Source organism: Phyllostomus hastatus, unplaced genomic scaffold (assembly GCF_019186645.2).
Source record: "Phyllostomus hastatus isolate PE091 unplaced genomic scaffold, TTU_PhHast_1.1 phas_scaffold_345, whole genome shotgun sequence".
Classification (NCBI taxonomy): Eukaryota; Metazoa; Chordata; class Mammalia; order Chiroptera; family Phyllostomidae; genus Phyllostomus; species Phyllostomus hastatus.
The window spans coordinates 12,106,199-12,131,962 of record NW_025334024.1 but is presented as its reverse complement, the minus strand read 5'-3'; the positions used below and the strand labels follow the sequence as shown (position 1 = coordinate 12,131,962).

Sequence of the window (25,764 nt, the reverse complement as noted above, 5' to 3'; positions counted from 1 at the left end):
AACACGTTACACAGAACGATACTTAACCCTAACCACGAGCGGTCATTCTGATCATTTTCCTTATACTTGATTTCATTTTCTCAATGCTGGTTTTGCCCACTAAATTTCACAATCCATTGATGAGTCCTGGCCCATAGTTTAAAACACAGTGATGCGCGACACACAGTGACACGTGCGCCTATATTTCTTAAGATAATCAATTTGAAATGGTAAAAGTCTAAGAAACAAACATAAATTTCAGTAGCAATATCAAGGTTTCTTTGTCCGGGCACCCACCAAACGTGAAGCGTTGGAAGTGACTCTGCAGAGCGGGTGGACGTGAGTCGTGAGCGGCGGAGCGCAGGAGCCCGCGCGCAGCGCGAAGGCGCTCACCGGAGCCCGGCAGCCTGCACGGTGGCCGCGGACACTGTCACCTCAGCACCACCACAGTGCCCCTCGTTCTCCTTCTGCTGAAAGAAATCATTAGAAGACTCTTGGGGTTGAGAAGAACCTTAAATGTCAAACTCTGTTTTTTTCTGCCAGATGACAAAAGTAGATCAGCATTTCTTTTGAAAATCTGAGCCCTCGTATGTTCCTGTCCAAGAGTTAACTTCAAGTAGAAGGAGGGTAAAAAAAAAGACTCACTAAATCATTATTCCATTTCCTCTTTTTTAAAAACAATTACTAGAATTTTATTAGCCAAGGGAGGGCAATTGCAAGAGAAACAACAAACAAAAAATACATCTTAGGACCCCTTAAGTACACCATATATTTACAATTTAAGTATTCTACTTTAAAAGATCCACTATCCATCAGTTCGTGAAATGTACCAACGTATATCACAGGCCCACTTGTCAACTAAAATAATGTCCACTGTCCTTTGGCTCAGGAGACTGTCCTTCGAATCTGATCTTGGTCTCTGTAATGACATCATAAAGGATGCTGTTGGTGGTTTAAGGCTAACACCTTTAAAGTTAACATGGCTCAGGAGGCAGGCGCTTTTCTTCAAGAAAACTTCTACTTGGGCTACACAGCTCTGCACACCTGCCCTCATCCACCTCCAGCGACAGCGACATCCATGCCACCAACAACCACGCTGAAGGGAGGGCCACGGCTCACGCAGCTGGTGAGGGAAACATACCCCAGTCTACTTAAGAATGGGTTCTGTGGCCTCTCTCCTGGCCGAGAGCTTGTCACGTGACACTTGTGGGGTCCTCTTGGATTTCCGGCAATTCCCACGCTCTGTAAGTTCAGAAAGTACTTTCGAGCAGGCAGTGACACCCACACCCGGTGGGACACACCTCCTGGGTCCGAAACCACTCCATCATGTGGCTGGTATGCCCCCCGTGCCCGCAGGTCAGGCAGAAATTGGACGACCCTCGAACTGCCACGTGGCAGATGGCGCACTGGAACGTGAAGCCTTTGCAGATGGTGCACTGTGTGCCACGAACCTCGCTCCGGCAGTGGCTACAGTACACGCCGAACTCTGGAAGTGGTTGGAGATGGCCAAAACAAGAGACACGTGAGTTTAGTTCTGCAAAAGCAAACTGGGCATTGTCAGCTAAGACAGATGAACACACCTTAGGAGTCTGTAGTATCCCATTAGGCCAATGATTTTCAATGTTCTTTTTAATGAGCAGAACACCTTCTCTTCCTGTCTCATTAAGTGCTATAAAGAGGAGCTGCTGTCCCTGCGCGGCAGGGTGCCAGCGGCGGGCGCGGTGGGTGCCTGGCTAGCACAGATCCTGGTCAAAGCCCTAGAGCCTGCAGCGTCTCATTCCTCTTCCCCCCTCAACTGCTGCAGGGGCCTGACACACAGAAGGTGATGAACAAGTGTGTGTTGAAAGAGCTGAAAGACGTGGTAACACTCAGATGAGAGCTAGTTGGTCTTCCTATTGCTTTCCTACCTGTCTGCCGATGACCAAGCAGCAGGTCAGGACCCACCATGCCCTACACCATTGGGGAAGGTGCCAGGACCGGTCTGCTGTGACTGGTCCCCAGCCTCCTGGAAGAGACCCTGAGGGCTATCCCAGCCCCACCCATCCCAGCCCTGCCTCCAGTGCAAACCTTCACCTGTGCTCTCCACACTCTGCTCAGGAGAAGCGGGGGCAGGGCGGGTGGGCACTGTGTCCCATCACTGCCTCCATACTGTCCCTTTTCTTCTTGAGGCTAATGCCACTTGGCTTCACCAGCCTTTCCTCTTTTTCTCAGCTGTCACCTACTGATGACACTTCCAAACACTGAAAACTTCTCTTGGTTATCAATCTCCTCACAGCCTTAGTTTTTGGCATGATCCTGTAGAGCTCTCCCTTCACCGTCACCCTGACTCCCTGGTTTCCTGGGTTGGATCCATTCCCCCTTTTGAATAGGCCGCGCATTCACATTCACACTCGATTGGTCATTTGGGCACAGAATCCTAGGTTCGAGATCATTTTCTTGGGAATTCTGAAGGTACCGCTGCTTTGTCATCTAGTTTCCAGTGTCTAGTTCACTGCTTCTGAGAAGGGTCCCTTGTGTGTAACCTGTATTCTATCTCTGGAAGCTGCTGGGGTCTTCTCTTTAACCTAGGTCTTTCTTCACTCATCATGCTAGGTGCTGGGTAGGCCCTTTCAATCCGGAAATGCGTTTCCCTTCTCTGGCGAATGAACCTCCAGTTTTCTGCCGGGGTAGAGGAAGGGTGGGGACCTGCTCTGCAAACCAATAGCAGGGACCTGGGACCCTACAAAGGCCACCAAACAATACTCCAGTTTTCAGTCTCACCTTCGTGCCACTTCCAGAGGTAGCAGGTACCCCTAACTCCTGAGCTACCTGGAGGTACTGCCATGTGTCTTACTGTTTTTCTGCCTGCCAGTTTGGGGCTCAGCTCTCTCAGGTCCTACAAAATCAGCTACTTACGTATCTACCTCCCAGGAGCTGAGTTTTATTGCCAACATTACACCTCCTTGCACGGTTATGCCTTATCAGAAAAGCTCTACACAGACACTTAGAGGAGATGGAAATCAATGTGTTCAGCCCACCCTCTTTAGCAGTCTTTCATCTCACCCTTTAAAAACCATCTCTTTTCTTAGCTTCTTTCATACCACAGTTTTGATCATTGGTGACTCATTCTTTTTTTTTTTAAGATTTTTTATTTACTTATTTTAGAGAGAGGGGGAGGGAGGGAGAAAAAATGAGAGAAAAACATTAATCTAAGAGAGAAACATCAATCGGTTGCCTCTCGAATGCACCCTGACTGGGATCCAAACTCACAACCCAGATACATGCCCTGAGAATCGAACTGGTGACCTTTTGCTTTGTGGGATGATGCCCAGCCAACCGAGCCACACAGGACAGAGCAGTGACTCCTTCTAAGTCCCTGTTTCTGGTTCTTCTTCCAAGCCTCAAGCTCTGTGTACCAGTTTCCTCTCAAGGCCCAGGATGGGTGGCTGTCTTATTTGCTCTCCCACCCTCTTCCTCCCCACCACCAGTGCCCAGGTAAATGCACCCATTCTCACAGCTTAGATACTATTTATGTGCAGAAGATTCCCAAATTCCTAATTCTAGCCCCAGTCTCTCCCTTAAACTCCAAATTCACATCTGACTGCCTACACGACTTCTACAGTCTGTGACATCTCACACATCATGCCTGTCTGTCCCACACTGAGCTCTCAGTTTTCTTCCAGTCTTTTCTATCTTAGAACACGGCACCACCATCTACCCAGTTGCTTAAGCTGAACACCTAGGAGTCATCTCAGCTTTGTCTCTTTTCCTCAGTCCCACACTGAACTTGTCTGTAAGACATAATGAGTCTACCTCTAACATCTATTTTAATCCATCCAACGCTCCCCACTGCCATTGGTATCACCCCTACACTGGGCCATCGGTCTCTCTTTGACAGCTCGAACAGCCTTCAAATGGTCTTCCTACCTCTGCCTCTGCTCCTCCAATCTTTTCTTTATGTAACAAAGTGATCCTCTTAAAATGGAAACCGGAGCAAGTAACTTCTTAATGCCCTTTGAAGCTTACCACTGGACTTAGGATACAATCCAAATTCGTTTCTTAGACGTTCCTAATTATCCTACTAATCTTTTTATTTACTAATACAATACAGATTATAGTTATAATTATCTAATTTTAATTTTATACCACTCTTCTCAATCGCTGCATTCTTGCCACACTAGGCTTCCTTCGCTTGTTCGAAAGGACAAGTCACTCCTCCCACAGGCCTGCTCCCTCGGCCTGGAGGCCCCTCCTGCTGCCTCTGCACAGACAGCTCCTCACCCTTCAGACCTCAGCAACATCCGGACGGGCCTTCACAATACACCTCAACGCGGCTCCTGAACTTCGCCCTCCCTGCTCTCCCTGCCTCCACATCCTTTTTGTTTGCTGTTAAATACTGATCACAAGTTTTAACTATTTAATTTCTCTCCCCCACCAGTCTGTGAGCCCCATGAAGAGAAAAAAATGTGTTAGCACTGTGCCTAAGAGGAATCTGATAGATATAAGCTGAATAAATGAATAAACATCATGACTTCCAATCAATATCTAAGTATTGTAGAGAAAACTACTGTTAACAATTAAAATTTACTCTTGTCATGAAATGTAAGGATTTTCAGAAGCTTAAAACAAACTCAAAATGCTTCAGAAATTTCTGCATATAAACAAGAAACTAAAACTTCACTCCAAGTCTTATGGACAAGGTAAACTACAGAAGCTTTCAGATGATGGTGGGAAAAGGAAAACTGCATGCTCACCGATGCCTTTGTGGGGGTCAGGGGGACAGGAAACAAACTTCAGCACTTCGGCTCGCTTCTCCCTCAGACCCCAGCGATAGAGGATTTCTCCATAGCACTTCTTAAAGTCATCAAATTGCTGGGTATTGGCGGGGTCCAGGAGCCTAGATAAAATTCAAAAGATTTCCTGTCAGCTCCTTCAAGAAAACATAAGTTTAGTCCTGGTTGGTGTGGCTCAGTGGATTGAGTGCCAGGCGCCTGAGAACCAACGGTCACTGGCTCGATCCCCAGTCAGGGCACAGGCCTGGGCTGTGGGCCAGGTCCCAAGCAGGGGTGGTGTGAGAGGCAATCACACACTGATGTTTCTTGCCCTCTCTTTCTCCCTCCTTTCCCCTCTCTCTAAAAACAAATAAATAATCTTAAAAAAAGAAGCTTAATACCAAATGGCACTTTATACACCTTTTTAAATGCAAGAGTTCAATTTGGGAGAATCTAAGCACTAGGAAATGGCAGCTGTCACCTGGGAAGGTGGTTACCTTTTATTTTTATCATGCTGGTCCCGTTCTCGCTCACGAGGATCACTGTAGGTCAGACTCCCAAAGCGCATTTCTTCTGGTGAGGACTCTCCCCAAGGTGAAGATATGTGTTCTATCTCTCTCCCTGCTAAAGAAAATCAAATGGGAAGGGAAAATGAAAATCAGAGGTGTGAAAAATATCTAAAAACTCTCATAAAGCAGTGCATGCCCAATTTATTCCCCAGGAGAAAAATAAGTTAAGTTGAAGATCCTGAGAAATATAACTAAACAGAACCTTTTCCTAGCGTATTTGTCTAGGTACTTATTATTAAGGTAATCTGATAATTAAGTACACACATAATTAAACAAACTATGGGATAGTGATACAGTAGTATATTAGGCAGTCATTGTTTATAAAGACTTTTTTAATTTTTCTTGTATTGTTTTCTATTACCTTTCAGTCCCCTTATCCCCGCCCCTGCCCCCAGCAGTCACCACACCATTGTCCATGTCCGTGAGGCCTTTTCCCTTTTTGCTCCATCCCTCCACCCTCTCACCTTCCCCCAGACCACTAGCTGTGAGCCTGCTCCCCATCTATGAGTCCGTCCCCACTTTCCTCGTTAGTTCAGTTCGTTCATTAGATTCTATGTATGAGTGAAGTCATGGCATTTGTCTCTCTCTGACTGGCTTATTTCCCTGAGCATAATGTTCTCGAGGTCAATCTATACTGTTGCAAGGACTAAAATTTTCTTTTTCTCCAGCCAAGTGGTATTCTATTGTGTACATGTCCCATAGCTGTTTTATCCACTCATTTACCGATGGGCACTTGGGTTGCTTTCAGATCTTGGAGATTGTAAATAACACTGCTATGAACATAGGGGTGCTTATGCTCCTTTGAATTAGTGTTTTGGGTTCATTCAGATATATTCCCAGAAGCTGGATCACTGGGTCAAAAGGTAGGTTCATTTTAAATTTTTTGAGGTATCTCCACACTACTTTCCACAGTGGTTGCACCAGTCTGCATTCCCACCAACAGTGCAAAAGGGTCCCCCCCTTTCTCCACATCCTCGTCAGTACTTGTTGTTTCTTGATTTATTGATGATAGCCATTCTGGCAGGTGTGAGATGGTATCTCATTGTGCATTTCTCTGATGATTAGTGACATTGAGCATCTTTCACAGGTCTTTTGGGCCATCTGTATGTCCTCTTTGGATAAGTCCTTTGCTTATTTTTAAATTGGGTGGGAGTTTTTTTGGTGTTGAGTTTTGTAAGTTCTTTATAAATTGTGGGTATTAACCCCTTATCAGATATATCAGCAAATATGTTCTCCCATTCCCTGGGTTATCTTTTTATTTTGTTGATGATTTTCTGTGCTGTATAAAAACTTTTTAGTTTGGATGTAGTCCATTTATTTATTTTTTCTTTTGTTTTCCTTGCCTGGAGAAATATATACAATAAAATATTGCTATAAGCAATGTCCGAGATTTTGCTGCCTAAGTTTTTTTCTACAATTTTAATGGTTGCAGGTCTAACATTGAAATCTATGATCCATTTTAAATTTATTTTTGTCTGTGATATAAGGTGTTATAGTTTCATTTTTCTGCACATATCTGTCCAATTTTCCCAACACCATTTATTGAATAAACTATCTTTAGCTCATTGTATGTGCTTACTTCCTCTGTTAAATATTACTTGACTATCTATAAAGGTGTAAGTTTATTTCTGGGCTCTCTATTCTGTTTCATTAATCTATGTGTCTGTTTTTATGTTAGTACCATGCTGCTTTGATTACTATGACCTTACAGAATAGTTTAACATTAGCTAGTGTGATTCCTCCAACTTTGTTCTTCTTTCTCAGGATTAAGAGAATTATGGTATAGTTATATAGTAGCATATTAGGCAGTCATTATTTATAATGACTTTTTAAGTGACATGAGAAAATGCTCATGGTAAAATTAAAAGCAGAACAGGAAATCACATATACAGAATGAGTCCTCCTCTACCCTACATACGCCAAGACTGGAAGAAAATGTTCTGGAATGTTAACAGATATTATTTCTAGGTGGAGCAATAAATGATTACCATTGTCTTCTCTAACACATTCTGCTGTGTTTTTTTCTTCACTGTGCATGTATTACTTTTACAATCAGGAAAATGGAGATCATCTTTAAAAAGAAATTTTAAAAGTCCAGAAAACACAAACACTCATTAAATAGATCTTTCTGGTCAGCTGGCATCCGATTCTGCTTTACTCCTTGATGCTGAAAGAGGACATAAAATGAAGTGGCAGATGTCCTTGGCAGAGGCACGTGTGATGGAAGAAGGATAGAGCTAGGATTCTGGGGTGAACGCTGGGAAGTCTCACTGTCAGTGTCTCAAGGTCATGGGATATAAAGGCAGAAAGGCAAGCAGAAAGGCAGAAAGACAGACCTTCCAGAAACTGGCCTGTTCCAACATGAAAGTCCAGGTCTTGCTGACTACAGCACTGCCATCCTACTAAATTTAAAGAAAAATGACAAAGAAAAAAAAATGGAGACTATTCACCAACTAAAGATTATGTATTATTAGCCATTCACATGCAGCTATTCAAAAACTAAACATCCAGCGTGGGCTAAGTCAGTTCCATACCAACCTATGTTCCATCCACCGGTGTTGAGCCCTGGGTCTGACATGCTGGAGCAGGAACCAGAGGAGGTAAAGCTGGGCTGCGGAACAAACAGGAGCAGCATCAGAATACCATTCTCCATGGAAGGTTACCGTTAGGAAAAGTTAGACCCAAGCCAGAAAACCACAAGCTTACGTATCGACTATGGGACACCACCAGATTAGACGAACGACTGGGAAAAGGTCCCAAAGGGTTTGGTATTCCCTGAAGCCGAGACTGGGCTTCAAACACACTGCAGAGCATAGCCAGCGTCTGCACATCCCGGAGCTGGCAGTAATGAGCCAACCTGCGAAATAAGGCGAGAGGAGAGAAAACAAGTCAAGAGAAGAGATGGAGGGAGGATACTATCACAATCATGGCAGGCTGTCGCCTTAGGACCAGAGAAGAAAAGGTGCTTACTTCATCCTCGAAAACCCCTCTCAGGTACAAGGGCTCTCTATAGATCCAGAGGCTTGATCTACTTTGATTTTGGCTAAATTTGCTTTGGAACAGAATACATCAAAGTCATACAAATGACCTAGAAAACGAATCTGAAAGCTTCTGGCATAGACTCAGACTTAAACAAAGCTTCTCCAAGAACTAAGGAGACTGAACTAACATCTGAGTGAGGCCATGCACGCTCTCTCCCAAGCCCCAAGCTCCAAGGCAGAATCACAACGCTTTCTAGAGGCTCCTCCACACTCCATTCGTACAACCTAAAGCTACGTCATGGTGCTCAGAGAACACTGCATTGACATGGTATAGCGAGCAAGCAATAGACTCAGGAGGTGGATGAGGAATATGAGCTATTAAATAAGAACAACGAGGAACAGTTTCACCTTTTAGGTACTTACATCCCCTTTGCTCCTTTTAGGACCACAACGCTAGAATGCAAGGTAGGGACCAGAGGGACTTGGCCTTTGTGATGGAATAATATTGATACTTTTCCTGTCAAGCACTGTCTAATATTTCTTAAGGTGTTTCACACTCCCTATCTTACGTGAGCCTCACGTGAAGTGTGTAGAACAAGCATTATCACCCCTCTGAGGAAACTGAAGAGTGAGCACACAATGTCCCAGGTCTGGCTTCGACCTGCAAGGAAAGCAAAGCTTCCCCTGAAAAAGGCAGAGCTTTTCTGCTTCTCTGTCAGGACCTGGGCCTCGCTGCTAGGGAGATTCAAGCAGCTGACCTGACTGTAAATCTTTTTGCACATTATATTTCCAGTGTGCCTATTTCAGTGCAATAAGTCAAATACAAATTCCATGTTTTCATACACTAACAGGTGAAAGCATCACAGCCTTTGGAGAACATAAAAGCCAACATGCGATTCTCTAATGTGCTCTCAGGGACGAAACTCTAGAGTACCCGAGAAATGTACCATCTCAAGTGTTCACACTCCTGAGTTCGGACTGATACAACTTATGGCCAGGCATAAACAAGGGCACATGAGTCTGAAATCCTTGTTACAGATGACAAATAGTGTACAGTTCCTGCTGCTATAAAAAGTTAGTTGGCATAGAAATTATCGTAGCTCAAAAAGGAAAGCTCTCTCTTCCACCTCTCATGTGTCAGGACACTGCACTTTCCTCTCAGACAACAACCTTGTAAGTGCTGACAGACCTAAAATTCCCATCGCTCATTTTCCTCGCTTTCAGCTCTCCAAACCTACAGTGACTCCAGCAGCTGTCGCCCGAATGGATGCCGAGCCCACGGTGTCTCCAAATCTGGATCAGACTTCGGACCAAGGCAAAGATCTGTAGCTACTGCAGCCAGCGACCAAACCTGGACAAATCAAAGAGAAACACCCACACTGAGACTGGTGAGGACAGGAACAGGAAGCGAGAAAGAACCCCACCACATGCACGCCCCCCTGCTGCTCTGAGAGCTGCAAACCGAGAGCTTTCCTGAGTGCAGGAGTGCAGGCCCCACTGCAGGCCCACTGAATCAGGGATGCACGTTAACAAGGCTCTCAGGAGCCTGTAACACTGGGGAAACACTGGCCAAATAAACTCGGATTGAGCAAGCTTCAGAGAAATGACAATGCAACAACTTCGACAGGTTGTCTATTTAACCACTAACTCCCATGACTTTTTCTGCTGCTTCATCAGTGAAACGGCAGGGAGGAAAAAGCATTCTGTGTCACATTAAAGACCTGTCCTTCTTTAGCAAATAATGAAAAGCTGCTGCTTTCCTTACAAAAGTTTCAGTGTACTCTCTGAAACTACAGAAAAACAGGCCAAGACAAAATAGACTCGGCTTTCTTCATGTTGACACCAAATCTAAGGAATATCTCCCTCCAAACCTGAAATCTCGTGGGGCCTGGTGTCATCAAGCAGAAACTAACGTGCTTTAAGTGTCTATTAAACCTAAGATGTAGCACATGCTAAATGTATTGTGTCATCAACAGAGCCCACTCCCCTCCACAGCTTTATTTTATTTTTTATTTTATTTATTTATTTTTGGAGAGAGGTGAAGGGAGGGAGAAAGAGAAGAAGAGAAACGTTGATCGGTTGCCTGTTGCACACCCCCAGCCAGGGACCTGGCCCACAACCCAGACATGTGCCCTGACTGGGAAACGAACCAGTGACCTTTTGGTTCGCAGGCCAGCACTCAATCCACTGAGCCGCACCAGCCAGGGCCCCTCCACGCCTTTAAAAATGGAATACACTTTCGGGAAATCTTAGTAGTAACACATCATTGTGTGCCTACTACCTGGAAAACACCACATTAGACTCTGTGAGAGACTTGAAAAGGGAAATACAGACTTTAAACAAGGAATTTAAAATCTAAGAAAAAAGAATGAGCAAATAAAAATACTGAGAAACAGCTGGAGAAACATATCAGGTGTGTAAAAAATTAGTTATGTGGCATCAGTGTTGTTAAAGCACACAAGTATTGGTGCAAATGAGAAGCCAGAGGTCATGCTCACGTTCACCTCTAGTAAGTGACTCACATGCACAGCTGCTGAAAGGGACAGGACAGGGTGTCTACTGCCCTGGCTGACAACTTAGATGTGCTATTTCCTCTCTTACAACACGCACTTCCTAAGAGCTTCAGTAGAGATGGCTGACACTTCGCCTTATTTCTGCAACTCATTGCAAAATAGTAGGCACATCATTGCCAACATGTGGGTGAAGAATGTAAAATTTTTTTTTCAGCCATTTGCATCAATGTCACACCTGCCCCATATGAAACAGTGCCATACTGCAAATCATGAAGATAATTGCGAGAACAGCAGTCGTAGCTGCACCATGTATTGGGCAGTTACCATCCATCAGGACCTTCGAAGCGTTGTTCCTACTTTATAGTCGAGGAGGATGAGGGGCTGCCTAGAATCACATAACAAAAAAGTCACAGAGCCCGGGTTCAAACTCAGGTCTGTCTAAATCCAAGGGAAGGGTCTTCTCACCATATCTCACACTAGCCTGACTCTTCAATTCAATTTAATAAAAACTTAAACAACAAAGCAAAGCACTTTAGGACATAATTTTTCCTCAGAGAATGTTTTTCAGAACATGAACATTGGGTCTGCCTCAGCACTGCATTTACCAGTCTCCTCACCAGCCTTATGAGGTCATCCTTCTTGCGGTTCCCACTTCACAAATAGTACACAGAGGCTGCGGGAGCCTGAAGTAATCTGCCCCGGATCACAGCACCGGGGTGCTGAGCTGGACCTACGCATCCTGTTGCACATTCCCCAATATTACTACAACTTTATTTTGCTTCTTAGTGTCTGCAGAACTTTGGGTGGCTGGGTCTTTACAGAAATAGATCATATTCATGACTTCAAATTTCACCTAATTAGGGTTTGAGCAAAAACTTGACAGTACTTATTAGGAGACAAATGGAAACCCTGGGAATTTTTTACAAACAGAAATCAAGGGAAGGCCTCGGCTCAAGTCGTCTGGAGGGGAAAAAACTGAGTGAACAGGGAAACAGCTAGCAGTTGCCACTGCTCCATCTAACCCTCACTCTAAAGACTCAAGGGCAGGAGACACGGAGAGCGGATTAGTGGTCGGTCTCCTGGGGCTGGGGCCCCGAAGGAGGGACTGAGAACTAAGGGGTGCGGGCTGTCTTTTCAAAGCAATGAAAATGTTCTAAAAGTATTTGTGGCAATGGTTGCAAAACTCTGTGAATACACTAAAAGCCACTGGATGGTGCATTTTAAATGGGTGAATTTGTATGGTATATGGACTATATCTCAATAAAGCTGTTAAAAAAAACAATGTAGAAGCAGTTTGCTTTAATACACCGATGTATTCCTGCAAAAATGAAGATTTAAATTTCTATGAGATCACATATTTTAAAATCGAACATGTCTATTCTAAAGGAATGTTTTTGTAAACTTGTTAGGAAATGAAGCATTTTTTTAAAGGAAAATAAAAAGAACTGAGAGGGCCTGGCTGGCATAGCTCAGTGGATTGAGCGCGGGCCGCGAACCAAAGTGTCGCAGGTTCGATTCCCAGTCAGGGTACATGCCTGGGTTGCAGGCCATGACCCCCAGCAACCGCACATTGATGTCTGTCTGTCTGTCTGTCTGTCTCTCTCCCTCCCTCCCTTCCCTCTCTAAAAATAAATAAATAAAATCTTTTAAAAATTTAATTAATTAATTAAATCTTAAAAAAAGAAAAGAACTGAGAGTACAAAGGGTAAAGATACTGACACCCAAATTTAGGTATATAACAATCACCATGGTACTGAAAAGAAGCGAGATGCCATAAAAAACACTTAGTAAATACTTTAGGGCCCTCTCGAATAAGCACTGATAGGAAAAGCATCCAAGGGGCTCAGAGAGCTGCTCTACCCTGCAGTTTGGACAAGAAAATGGGCTAGAAACTGCAAAACAAGAGACACATCCTGAAATGTTCCTAAACCGTAACTATACAGGGAAAAACACCCACCGAAAAGGAAAACCCGGACCTCCAGCAAAAGGAACGGACAGTACCTGGACAAGATCCTTCCTTCCAACAAGCAAGGCAGAAGTAGCATTCTTCTGACATGTTTCTTGAATATCATTTACATTTAATCTGAAATTTAGAAAGAATTAAAAGGTTTCTTTTAAAATCAAAATAATAATTATTTCTAGTCGAACTTCCTAAATCAATTATCCCTGCTTTGGCCAACAGATGAAAAACTGCCTCTTTGGTTGTCACGCAAAATGTTTTATTTATATTGGCCTGAAGATACCACTATACGTAACGTGAAGAAAATGCCTAACTACCAGCTGATGCTGTGTGTGGGTTCAGGCCGGGGAGGGTGAACTTGCTCACTCTTTGAAGCCAGGAGAGGCGGCCAGACTCAAAAACCAATATGCCAACCCGCTTTTCTGTGGAGTTCCCCAGGCTTGAGGGTTGAGTAAAAATGGACTGACATACATACAATAGCATAGTTTCTAACTCAAGAATAGTTTGCTGTGTGTATACCACACAGTAAGTCTGGCACTTTTTGTTATGTGTTCCAGCTCAAGAAAAAGGGGAACCGCAGGCCAGCCTCTCTGCGCTCGTCACTCACTTCCCAACTCCCTTCAACCACAGTGGCTCTGCTTTATCCTTTTACTGACTCTGGGCCTGGGAAGCAGGATTCTGAGGCTGTTCCCGAGATTTCTGCCCCCTGCCACAGTACCTTTTATAAATCCCTCCCTCTAAACGTGGGCGAGGCCAGTGACTACTGATGGAATGTCACTCCCATGATCAGGTTACAATTAATCAGTCTTCGAACCTGTCAACAGGGTGATTACCCTGAGTGAGCCTGACCTAACCAGGTGACACCGTAGAAGGAAGGTGGAGTGACACTCCTGCTGGTCCCGAAGAAGATGAAATTCTCCTAGTTCAATGGCTGCAAGAAACCGAGTTCTGTAACAACCCGAACAAGCTGGAAGAGGACCCTAAGCATTAGATAAGCGTACTGCCTGCTCAACTCCATGGTTTCGGCCTGGGGAGACCTGAGCAAGGACCCAGCGAGGCCACGCCTAAACTCCTGACCCACGGAAACTGTGAGATAAGGTGCGCTGTTTTTACCCACTAGGTCCGTGGTCATTTGTCATGCAGCAATGGAAAGCTAACTCACTGGGCTTCTCCTAAAACTACTTTTGAAGAAAGGGTTCCAATACTTAAACAAAACACAACAAAACTTTGACAATCCTGACTAAATGATAGGCATAGCACACCTGAAAGTTTGAACTTACATGTATAGTTCCCCCAATGCCTTGTGAACAGGAAGAAGGCACGCGATATCCTGGATGATGACTTTCCCAGCAGCCTTGATTGGTCGATTGCCTGAGTCTGATCCTTCACGCTTGCTTTTCCATCTCCTCGATTTCTGGGGGAGATGACAAGATATAACTAATGGGGACTTTGCTGAGTGGAAACCTACAGCTGCAGAGCACATCATAGTTGGGTCACTGGCAATTTGCAGAGACTTTGCATTACATCATGCCCACAATTACATGAATCAGCATCTGTAGGAAACAAAAGGATAACAGAGGGCATTGAGCTCTTGGTCCCAAAGCCTAACAGGAAAGCAAGCACCTGCGGCAGAACCGTGTACATTCTGCGGGTACTCAACAACAGACATCCTGAAGCCAGGATTGTAAAAATAAAGACGAAAAAGAACAGCAGGTAGATAAGTTAGTAAAGACCACAAAAATGTGGGAGAACAACTTTCAAGGTTAAGTTCAAAGTTCTTGCTTGAAACTAATCTAAGGGTTTTTTTCCTTCTAAAAACAGTTTAATAGATGTAGTGTGGGCTCTGTAAACTTTCATTTATGGTGGGCAGACAGAAGAACTTAGTAGCTCAAAGAGAATTATCCTGTTTTTCCTAGCAGACTTGAATTATTTCTAAAAGTAATTATTTTAGAATGTCAAAAATACTTGAGCAGAGGGAGGTGGGCAATGGACATGGAAGATCATGAGCAATTATCGTATTCCCCCAGAGCCCCACCTACAAATGGCTACACAGCAGCCCGTATGTGGGAAACGAGAGCTATCTTAGAGAATGGAAATTATTAGAGTAGCACCATCTGGTATCTTTAAAATGACAACCAGCCAAGGGAGTGGTATTCTCTTTTATTTTATTGCCAGGAATTAATAAGGGGGCCACCAGAGTGACTCAGCTGAGGGGGGAGACAGGCTTGTGCACACAGGATGAAAAGGAGCCAGTGGAAGGGCCTGCCATTGGGGTCCAAAACCCAAGTTACAGGTCTTCGCCACCTGCGCTGGTTCAAGGTAACCCTAGACAAATCACTCGTTTGCTGTGAATTTAGTCTCAGGTCACTCTCTCTTCGTTCACTGAAAACACATGGCTCAGAGGAGCTGCTGCTCCCATCTCCCGAGGTTAACAAGGGGCAGTGGAAAGGAAAGTGCACACGGTAACCTGAAAAAGTGCCGTTTTAAAATCTGTAACTTTTATGAATGTGTATGAACCTTCAGAGATTTAGATTTAATGATTACTTAGATGACTCACAAATCATCTTCCACAGTGATTTTTATATAATCACTCTTCCACACACTAGAGACGGTCCATACTCAGACGTCTCTGACCCCCGATGTCCCATCTAGCCCCGAAGTAACCCAAGGCATGTCACTCCTCACAGGGTCAGTCAGTGTTATGGAACCCACCAAATCCAGGACACCTGGGCTTAGTTCAAGGAAGGTAAGTGAAGAAGTTAACTGAAATATTTGAACTGCTTATCGTAATTGGTAAATATATATGCTTCATTATCAATTTAGACCTTAACTCATTTGCTCTTAAGAAGCAGTTGTTACCAATGACTATTTACTATTTATCTATATATAAGACATTATTCTGCAATATAAGATGAAACTTAATCTATTATTGTGGGGTAGCCCTTCAATTCTCTGCTAGCCCTGGTTATTTTTTAAACTTGAATTATGTGCATGCTCACAAAAAGCACTATCCTTTTAGCCATAAATGTCCTGACGTGGATGCAAGTAAGGGGAGAGTGTGCTAAAGCGCAAACAACCTGTCAGAATGGACTGGAGCCAGGCAGTGCTAACCAACACAGATGACACCGTCGTGTGCGCACTGGTATTACGGTATGACTGGTTTTAGTAGGGAGGGTAATTTGGCAGAGATGGGAACAGCAGTGTGGTTAACTAGAACAGGGAGGGTATAAGTACACACACTCATTTCACTCTGATTTTCATCCAGGTTTCCAAGAGTTTAAAAATTCCAGGAAATGACAAACCCAGAGGTCCCACATCAGTAGTCATCTCACATGAGATTTAGGGTACTGGAGGAAGGGAGAAAGCGGGGGGGGGGCAGGAAGGGGGGGAAAGAAAAAAGGAAAGAAAAAGAAGAGAACAGAACAGAAGAGAGAAGAGAGAAAAGAAAAAAAAACAGAAAAAAGAAAGAAAAGAGAAAAGAAAAGAAAAGAAAAGAAAAGAAAAGAAAAGAAAAGAAAAGAAAAAAGAAAAGAAAAGAAAAGAAAAGAAAAGAAAAGAAAAGAAAAAGATCTACACTATAAAGACTCGACCAGGAAGGGCATATGATCCATCTAAGCAGTCTTCTGGGCTTCTAAAACACTGTTCCAGGTAGTCATTCTGGTTCTTTAGTACAAAGAGAAAATGAAAAGCACTTGAACAATTGAGCAATAAACTAGCTCTGTTTAACTAAAGAGGGGTAATAAACAGAGGCTCACAAGGGAGGGGATTTATAGCTTTCAGACCACAGTGAAAACTACCACAATACCCTGACTTTTTAAGCAAACCCAATAAAAATATAATATTAAGACCCATGTGCTGAAAGTGGTTCATTTGCAAATAGCCTAGCTCATTTAAAAATGTTTTTCCTGGTAGACTTGAGTGACTTCTAAAGGTGATCATTTTTGAATGTCAAATATACTTGCACAGAGTGGGTAATGGACATGGAAGATCATGAGCAATTATCGTATTTCCCCAGAGCCTTACCTACAAATGGCTACAGGCTCCCATATGCAAAAAATGGGAGATGTCTGGACACAAGTCCAAGTGTACAGGCACCTGACTTAGAATTTAAAGGCTTGCCTGCCATCAGTAACTTTAGCTCCTGCCACGCACTGCTTACTGTGCAAGCATTAGCCTTTGCCACAGCTCCCTTGCAAAAGGGCTATGGCCTCCATTACTCAAGGCCACACTCATAAGAGCTGAGATTCAAACACAGGCCTGTCAGGCTACTAAGCCCATATTTGTTAACCTGTTTTTAAGAGTATGATTTTAGATTAAAAGGAGAAAAAATTAAGTCCTGACTAAGCTACCTGTAAATATGGAAATAGCTTGGTCCATTTTTAAATGGATCCACTTCTGCATAGAAGGAGAACAGCATCTGATTCTAACGAGGCCTATCCTCTACAATTACTCACTTCTACAGTCACTTCTCTGCCAAGCACTGTAACTATCACGCTAAGCCAGAGCAGCGTGCTGCAGATCGGCAGGGGCTCACAGCTCCTGCCGCTAGGTGGCTTCACGCAGGGCATGCCACACTCAGACCCAGGTGCTGCATTTCAGGCCAGGGTCAAGAGCCTGCACCTCACTCTGTTTAATCACCTTATGGATTGGTTGGGATTAGGTACATTCATAGAGAAGACTCGGAGTCCAATGAGATGTGTTAGGACTCTGCCCCCACCTGCAGTACTGGTTTACAGAGATCAGTAGAAACCAACCAATATGAGTCATTAATAAGTACTTGATGAAACTGTAAAGATAGTGGTCTTGGACAACTATCTACAATTATCCTTCATTGGATTATGGGAAGCACAGTCTGCATTTCCTGGGACTTCCTTGTCAACTTCTTGAGAGACACCAGGCTTCTAGGTGCTTCTCTGTTTGACCTGTTTGATGCATAGGTGATGTTTTATGAAACCTGTTTATGAAAGGCTGCCTTCCAGCCTATAATAGGAGAAGTTTCCCCAACATAGGCTCACCTAATTATAGCCGTCACCAAGAACCAAACTATAAAAGCAATTATGGGACAGCAATGTTCATTCATTTAATCCAGCAAGAAGTACTTTATCAAACATCTTTAAGCAGTCACAAAACAGTTTCTTTTTAAATCTGTTGGTTGGTGGTTTTAAAATATGAAATATCTCCCCTTCAAGTCTACAGGGATCACTCAGTAATCCTGTCTAGTGGCCAATTACTTTAGGGATTCAAATAAAAGAGGCTGCCTAAATGAAGACATGCTAAATCTCAAATCACTGATGCTCCCTAATGAGCATGGACAACTTTTCAGGGTGTTTTTCTAGAGCTTTAGTGATAAAAAGGGTTCGTATTCCATCCTTCCCCAAGGCTTCCTTTCCCCTTAACATCTTGTGCGATTTTAGGAGTCCCTCTTGTCTGTGTAACTGTCAGGTGTCAACAGGGAGAGAACAATGACACACCAGTCTGAGTGTGGCTATCTTTCCAGGTGAGGGGAGGGCACTCCGACCCAAACGCCCCCTAACCCTACTGCACTGCTCCAGTCTCACTCTGACGGGCTAAAACACAGATACTTTTCTGCGCAGTAAAATTAGTTATGTCTGAGAAGCAAAGGACTCTGCATTTCTCTTAGGTCTTCTCAATGCCCCATCGAGAAAAAATGCCCTTCCCCACAGATTATAAGCAGGGATCGAGAAAAGAGAGACAAAGCAACACAGACAATTATCACATAATGAGCACGGGGATGCTCCTCTGAACACACCAAGACGGGGTTCATGGAATTACAGGAAAGAGGACAGGGAAGAAACGAGTCAGGTGGGAGGGAGAGGGAGGGAAGCATTGGTGCAAATAGCACTGAATGACAACCAACAGCCAGCTTGCGACTGTACCACCAGTGTTACTGCTACAATCGGAGGCAACATCGATGCCGATAAATGGTTTAAATGCAAAAACAGCCCAAGAATAAGTAACCAACTGCTTTGCAGCAATCCCATCAATAATGCATAATCAGCAGAGTGGGCAGTGAATCTAGATGAGCTCCTGTTGAAATACCAGCAGGAGCAGGACTGCAGGAAAACTCCGTGGAAGTTTAGCAGTCACGTTGGCTGGGACAGGAATTTGGAGGAAGGACGGCTACACTGGCAGCTCCACCTGCACGTTGTTGGCAGCAGTGGTACTAGCTAATCAGGGCTCCTGATTTCAACTGGTTTTTATACAAAAAGGCTGTAACTGTTCCCCTGAGTATTTTTTTACACCAAACGAAATTTACGCTAAGGCCCCACGGCTGCCTTGCACAGCCTGCGGTCCCCGTGGCACTGCCGGCATGCAAAGGGGGCGGGAGAGGAAGACAGAAGAGGGGAGATGGCCAACAGGATAAGAAAGAAAGAAAAGGAAGAGAGGATGTCCATAGCACAGTTTTGTCCACTGTCAGTGCAAAATACTGATGGCAAGGAAAAAAAATCATTACAGGTAGTTGCCAAAGGAGAAGCACTAGCTTCCGTGTCGCACCAATGAAGCAGGTGGGCACTTCCCTCTTTGAATCAGACCAAGATGATAAAAACACAGAATGGTGGAAGCCTCTTATATCTTCCTCTGCTTCCCCAATGCCAAAGGTAGGCTTTTGAAAGCTCTATGAAATTATACAAATTCTCCAAATGAAATCAGGTGAGCTCAAGGTTTACAACTGGATTCTTCCCAAGAAACCCAGTACTGAGCTTCATTTTCAGAAGTCCATTCACGATCCTTAATGGTACCGGCATTCACCCGTCTGAAACTGCCAGGGAAACTGCCAGGGAGGCAGCCCTTGGCACTGACTCCCGAGAATGGAAATTTACTGTTGCTGGTGCTGAAGCCCAGCCAGCTCGTCATTTCAGGTTCCTCAAAGCCAGGCAGGTGGCATTTTATTCTTGGGCCTTTGGGCAGAGACAGAATTAGTCAAGGAGAGCATTTGCACAGCGCACAGTACCGGGAAGTCGTTAATTGCTTGTATGGACCAACGTCGCCGGGCAGAGCGAGGAGACATCTGTGCGTGAAAACGTTACACCCAGGAGGAGGGAAGAAAAACACCAAGAAAATTAAAAGGGAAAAATATAGAATGAAATGAAAGCTTCCCATACATCTGATGGATTAAAGGGCACCATAATATACTACAAAACTGGGATTGAAATGACTACAAAAACTGAATGTAACACAGCGATAGGTGGGTTCCCTCACCTCCCTCCCAACCCGTCACACTCCAAACCCAGCTCCAACATCCTTGTTCTTCTGCCCAAAACACTTTCAGGGTATAAGGAGGCTGATGCCCACACTGCTCTGACACAGGAACAGTGATCAAGGTCGGTGGTTCTCTAACGAGAATCAGGGTCACGGGGCAAGTGGAGTAACAGTGGACTGGGTATGCGCGAGAAGGGTCTCATTCCTAAAAGGGAAGAAGTTCTTCCATACACTCAGTGCCACATTGTTTTAGTGTGTGGCTAAAGGGCATTGGAGAAATTGGAAATCTTGACCTTGGGACTGCAGGACTATTTTTAGAGTGAAGCCATGGGGAAGCAAGAGCCCCAGAGAAATGCAGGGGAGAGGGAGCTACGGCAAAGGACTTAAGGTCACTCTTGCTAACAGCGTGAGAATCAGTGTGAAACTGGGAACGCAGGCACTGTTTATGGAAATCAGAAGTCATTCTAGCAACTTCGAGATCTCCCCAGTTATTCACATTACAGCTATTTTAATCACATAAACTGAAGCAAATGTGGGAGGTTGCAAAATTTTGTAAATGTTGAACAGTGCGGTGATTGCAGAGATGGGTGGGTGTAGGGGGAAGGGGCTGTGGGGGGATAGATAGTAATGGAAAAAATACAATTAAAAATTTTTTAATAAAAAATGTTAAAATACAACAACAAATCCCTCAATAAAAAACTTCAAAAAGAAAAAAATTTTAAATGTTTTTAGAGTAATGCCTAATGTTTCTCAGAAGTTCTGAGCCTTCCAATTCACCCTTAGAGTAAGCCATATTTCATGAACTCTTAATAGTTGGTCCAGTTACCAAGTGAATGCTAGCATCTCTGTGTTTTCTAACTTCCTATAAAAGGTGTCTCATGTTTTTAAAAAACTTTGGAAGCAGCCGTGGAATTACATCTGGAGAACACTTAGCTTGATATAACAACACAACCTAAGCAGGGCAGGTTCAAAACACAAAAACGAGAGCAACGGACAAGAGTCCCCACTAGCTCCACATGATTCTGTGATTGCCAACAGAGGCTACAACTCTGTCATTGCTACACTTTAAGGCAGCTGAATTAGTTTCCTTTATGTTAGTCAAAGATCTCGGGGATAGAGATCTAAAAGAGAACAGAAATACGTAGGACAAAAATCTAGGCTGAAAATAAAAACAGGGAACTTTAGTAAGCTGGAATCAGTTCCAGAACAAAAGTAATGAAAGTGGTATCATTTGACCCGTGAGACTAGACTCCCGAAGGCACAGAACCGTCCTGCCGTCCAGGAGGAGGAGGAGCAGGCCTCGGCGCAGTGGCCCGGCTGCGTTCCACTCCTCTACTCCTCCCTCACCCCATGTAAATGGGACGGGCACGAACAACTTCAAGCAGAGATGAGTTTATTTCAGATCCATCACAAAATAACTGAATTGCTCATTTTAATGTTTTATTAGGTTGAACCAACTGAAACTTTTCTTTAAGACTGAGAATAGTCAGTATCACCAATTTCATTTGATTTAACCTAAAAAATTATTATGTCATCCATTGAAATGTGCCTTCCTTCCCCCAGGACTTCTAGGGTTCTTGCAATGTTTTATTTCCTGGCCAGTATGAGTGTTAATTCACTGAATTACATGCTTATGATTTGTGATCTTTTCTGTATATATGTTTTATAGCCATATAGGTTTCATACAAAATTACAATAAGTGTCTCCCCCATTTTACTTGCTCATTATCTGAAATAAAACTTAAAGATCACTCACTATTGTCATCCTCGGGGATGACCACAGCCCATTTTCTGCAGAGAAGCAGCACAGTGGGAACCACACCAAACTGAAATACCACACTCCTTCCTGGGTCTCTCTTTATGATTATGCTGTTTGTAGTAAAAGAGGCCAGACCATCGAAACCATGGGTGCAGGAATTACAAATGCTTCTGCATCAGGAGAGGTCCCAAGTTGGAACCAGAGTTGTTCTGACTGAACATGACCTGTACACACTGTCACAGAGTCGGAAGTGCTAGTCCATGCATTGTGCCCAATCTGAACCCAAGCATGAGTGGCATGTGACATGACTCGAGGGAATCCAGAACTGCCTCTCTGACTAAAAGATTTCCTCAACCAGTTGCGACACTGAAGAAAACCCCCACAGCTACCCAACCATGAGTCTGTGCGGCTAGCATGCATGTTGATTAAAAAATGTCTTAGTTCCCACCAGTTTATCAAATCATCTAACCAGTTACTGGCTAGCTTGCATTAAAAAAAATTTTTTTTTAATTCAAAGAAGGTCTATACATCCAGAGGAGTGGAATTCATTTCAACAGAGATGTGTGGAAGGGACTATAAAAAGTTGGCCAGAAAGGCAACAAAAAAATCATTGTCCATGTTTGACCGAAAGATTTTGCCCAACTCTGGTCCTGTCTTAAGCATTAGCTACTGCCACTCATTTCAGACGACAAAGTCAGAGAGGGCCAACGACCAGTGTGAACCAAGAAGATCAGACAATATGCTGCAAACAAAGTGAAGACACCTCCAACCCTTACTAGAAATTGGTTTATTTAAAAGAATTCAATTAAAAATTTGTCATGGAAGTCAATCCATCATTTCCTAATTAGTGGAGGAAAACAACAAAGAATCCCTAAGTAATCAGTTTGTGAGTAGCTCAAACATCATGTTAGTTAAAAGCCCGTTTAAGCCAAGCTCTCAATCTGACGAGAACGAGATCTCAGAGTCCTTCCTACGCTCTGCCAGCATCCACGCTGTTGTCACTAAAGGCTTCTGGCAGCTTAATATGCTTGAGGGATGATGAGTTCTCTGAGAACCCAGGAATAAAAGGACAAGTTCAGATGATTTTTATATAAAATCGTCCATTTAAATGGGTATTTCAGTGTAGACTTAGGAAAACTACAAAACCTCTTAGAGATCAACTTAAAAATTTCTCACAAATATGAAGTTCCAAATATACCAAGATCCCAAGCCTTCAGAAATACCCCTTAAGTTGTTGACAAAGATCAGAATTCCAAGGAAGACCTGAAGCTAAATTATTCTATCTGAAAGCATGAGAATCAACTTAATGAATGGGGATTACAAGAACAGAGTTAAATGGAGAGAAGACTATGGATTACAAGAACTAACACCCCCCCCATACAATTTACAGCAGTTAAAACCAATGGAAAGGCACCAAACAATGGTCTTTCTTTAACAAACTGTTTATGAAAGTGAAAGACTAGAGGGGATTACTAACTTAGCTGCTGAGCGTGGCAGGCAGGAAGACAAAGAAGAATCCAGGGCAGGGATAAGAATCAGGGGTTGTGGCTCTGCTGCTTACCCGCTCCTTGTAGTAGAAGGAGCTGATGGAGACCTGCTCTTTCTCACTGCGAGTGGGGCTCCCACTGTATAAACGAAGGTTCCCGGGGGCCTCTGTGCGGATCTTCATTGGCGCAATCAAGCCAGTATGATAAGCAGACAAGGCCGAGAGAGATCTGTGGTTGAAAATGCAACGTTATCCATACTGGCTTCAATACTTCCACATTTCTAAGTAGTGCTGTTCTTAGCGCTTGATGGAACCAAGAAGAAAAGATGGATAAAATGGGGGAAAATGCAAACTTCAAAAAAGAACCAAAGAGAACTTTCGGAACGGAAAAACATTTTATCTGCAGAAGCAGAGAATGTTTCTATGATTATCTACACAGACATAAAAAAATTCAAAGGAATCTACAAACTACTAAAACTAGTATGCAAATTTATATACAAGGTCGATCTACAAAAATCTACCGTATTTCTATATATTAGAAGCAAACATTTGGAAAATAAACATTTTAAAAACTTAATTTGCAAAAGCATCAAAACACATCAAATACCTAGAAACAAATTTAATTTTTAAAATGTGCATTTAAAATACAAAATATTGCTGAGAGAAATTAAAGAAGACTTAAGACAACAGAAAAGTACTCCATGTTAGTGGATTGGAAAATTCCATATTGTTAAGATATCGATTTTCTCCAAATTGATCTACAGAGTCAAAACAATTCCAATCAAAATTTGAACTTTTTCATAGAAACCAAAGAGCTGATTGCGTCTTTTATAGAAATGTAAAGGACCTAGAATAGCCAACACAAATCCTAAATAAAAATAATAAATTTGGAGGACTTAGACAGATTGGAAGACTTCCTATATAAAGCTACAGTAATAATATTGGTATCAGAAGAGACAAATTGATTAAACAAAAAAGATCCAGAAATAAATCCACAAACACGATCAATTGATTTTCAACAAATGTACCAATGCAGAATGAGAAAAATCTTTTCTGTAAATGGTGCTGTATCAGTGATATACCCTCTACTGAAGAAAAAGTAAACTTTGACTTCTAGTTCATATCAAACACAAAAGTTAATCTGAGATTAATTATAGATTTTAATAGGAAATTTAAAACTATAACCTTTTGAAAGGAAACAAAGAATAGTTACATGACCTTCAGGAAGGCAAATATTCTTTTAGACAGAACACAAAAGCATTAACCATAAAATTTAAAAACTTATGAATTGAACTTTATAAAAATTAAAAATGCTATTCATCTAAAATCACTAAGGAGGGAGAAAGACAAGCCACAGATTAAAAGAAAATCAATACATACATCTAGCAAAGGACTTGACCAAAATGAAAAACTACCATAAATAAATAATAAACCCTGACCAGTGTGGCTCAGTGGACTGAGCATCAGCTTATAAACCAAAAGGTCACAGTTTGATTCCCAGTCAGGGCACAGGCCTGGGTTGCAGATCAGTTCCCTGGTTGGGGGAGTGAGAGGCAACTGGCTGATGTTTCTCTTGCACATGAACGTTCCTCTTTCTCTTTCTCCCTCCCTTCCCCCTCTCTAAAAATAAATAAATAAAATCTTTAAACAATAAAAAATTAATGAATAATAAGAAACAATCAAGAAAATGAGCAAAACAGTTGAACAGGCACATTTCAAAAGATACCCAGATGCTCAATCAGCACAGGAACCTGACTCAACATCACCAGTCATCACCAGGGGCAATGCAAATTAAAGCCACAGGGGGATAATCCTACACACCCACCACAACAGCTAAAGGTAAAAGTGAAAACACCAAGTTTTGGAGAGGCTGCAGAGCCACCAAAACTCTAGAACACTGCTGGTAGAATGTAAAATGGTACAAGACAAACGCTGGGCACAGACTTTTGGGGGCAATTCTAATAAAATTAAACACACAACTATCCTCTGACCCAGGGACATGACTCCTTAGGTACAGACATTCATACACACATCCGTAAAAGGACTTATATTTGTAGGTCCACAGAAAATAGGTGTGTGAATAAACAAACTGTATTACTTTCGTTCAATGAACCTATGAGTACATGCAACAATGAGGATCAATTTCACAAACATTAAGTTGAGCAAAATAAGCCAGACATAAAATAGCACATGTTGGGTGGAGGGGGAGTGTACAAAATAAAAGATGGTGGAGGGATTAACCAAAGAACATTTACGCACAACAGGTGGACGCGAACAACAATAGGGGGACTGGCTTGGGGAGGGAAGATGGTGGGGCTGGGTAGAGGTAAGGAAAGGGAGAAAAAGTGGGAACTGTAACAGCATAAAAAATAAAAATAAAATTAAAATAGCACAAGCCACATGAGCCTATTTAGATGAAATTCAAGCATAGGCAAAACTAAATGACAGTGATAGAAGTCAGAGTAGCAGTTTCCTCTAGGCAAAGTGACCGGGGAAGTTTTGGGGTGAGGGCAATGCTCTGTGTCTTGATCTGGGTGCTTGGTCAT

At 43.0% G+C, this 25,764-nt stretch overlaps 1 protein-coding gene across 4 annotated transcripts in view; it reads right to left on the bottom strand.

Moving 5' to 3' along the window:
- Positions 1–634: 634 nt before the first annotated feature.
- Positions 635–25,764, bottom strand: part of WDR59 (WD repeat domain 59) — a 78,090-nt gene continuing 52,960 nt past the window's right edge. The window contains exons 18-27 of one of the 4 annotated variants that reach the window (XM_045819108.1): positions 23,294–23,447; positions 14,295–14,306; positions 14,034–14,167; positions 12,795–12,876; positions 9,519–9,631; positions 8,006–8,156; positions 7,838–7,910; positions 5,228–5,351; positions 4,713–4,855; positions 635–1,465 (exon numbers count right to left, since the gene is read on the bottom strand). In XM_045819108.1, the coding sequence (XP_045675064.1) occupies positions 1,230–1,465; positions 4,713–4,855; positions 5,228–5,351; positions 7,838–7,910; positions 8,006–8,156; positions 9,519–9,631; positions 12,795–12,876; positions 14,034–14,167; positions 14,295–14,306; positions 23,294–23,447 (1,222 nt within the window). In that variant the 3' untranslated portion in view covers positions 635–1,229. Of the gene's footprint in view, positions 1,466–4,712; positions 4,856–5,227; positions 5,355–7,837; positions 7,911–8,005; positions 8,157–9,518; positions 9,632–12,794; positions 12,877–14,033; positions 14,168–14,294; positions 14,307–23,293; positions 23,448–25,764 lie in introns of all 4 variants that reach the window. The other 3 variants (XM_045819107.1, XM_045819109.1, XM_045819110.1) reach the window with 3 other exon arrangements.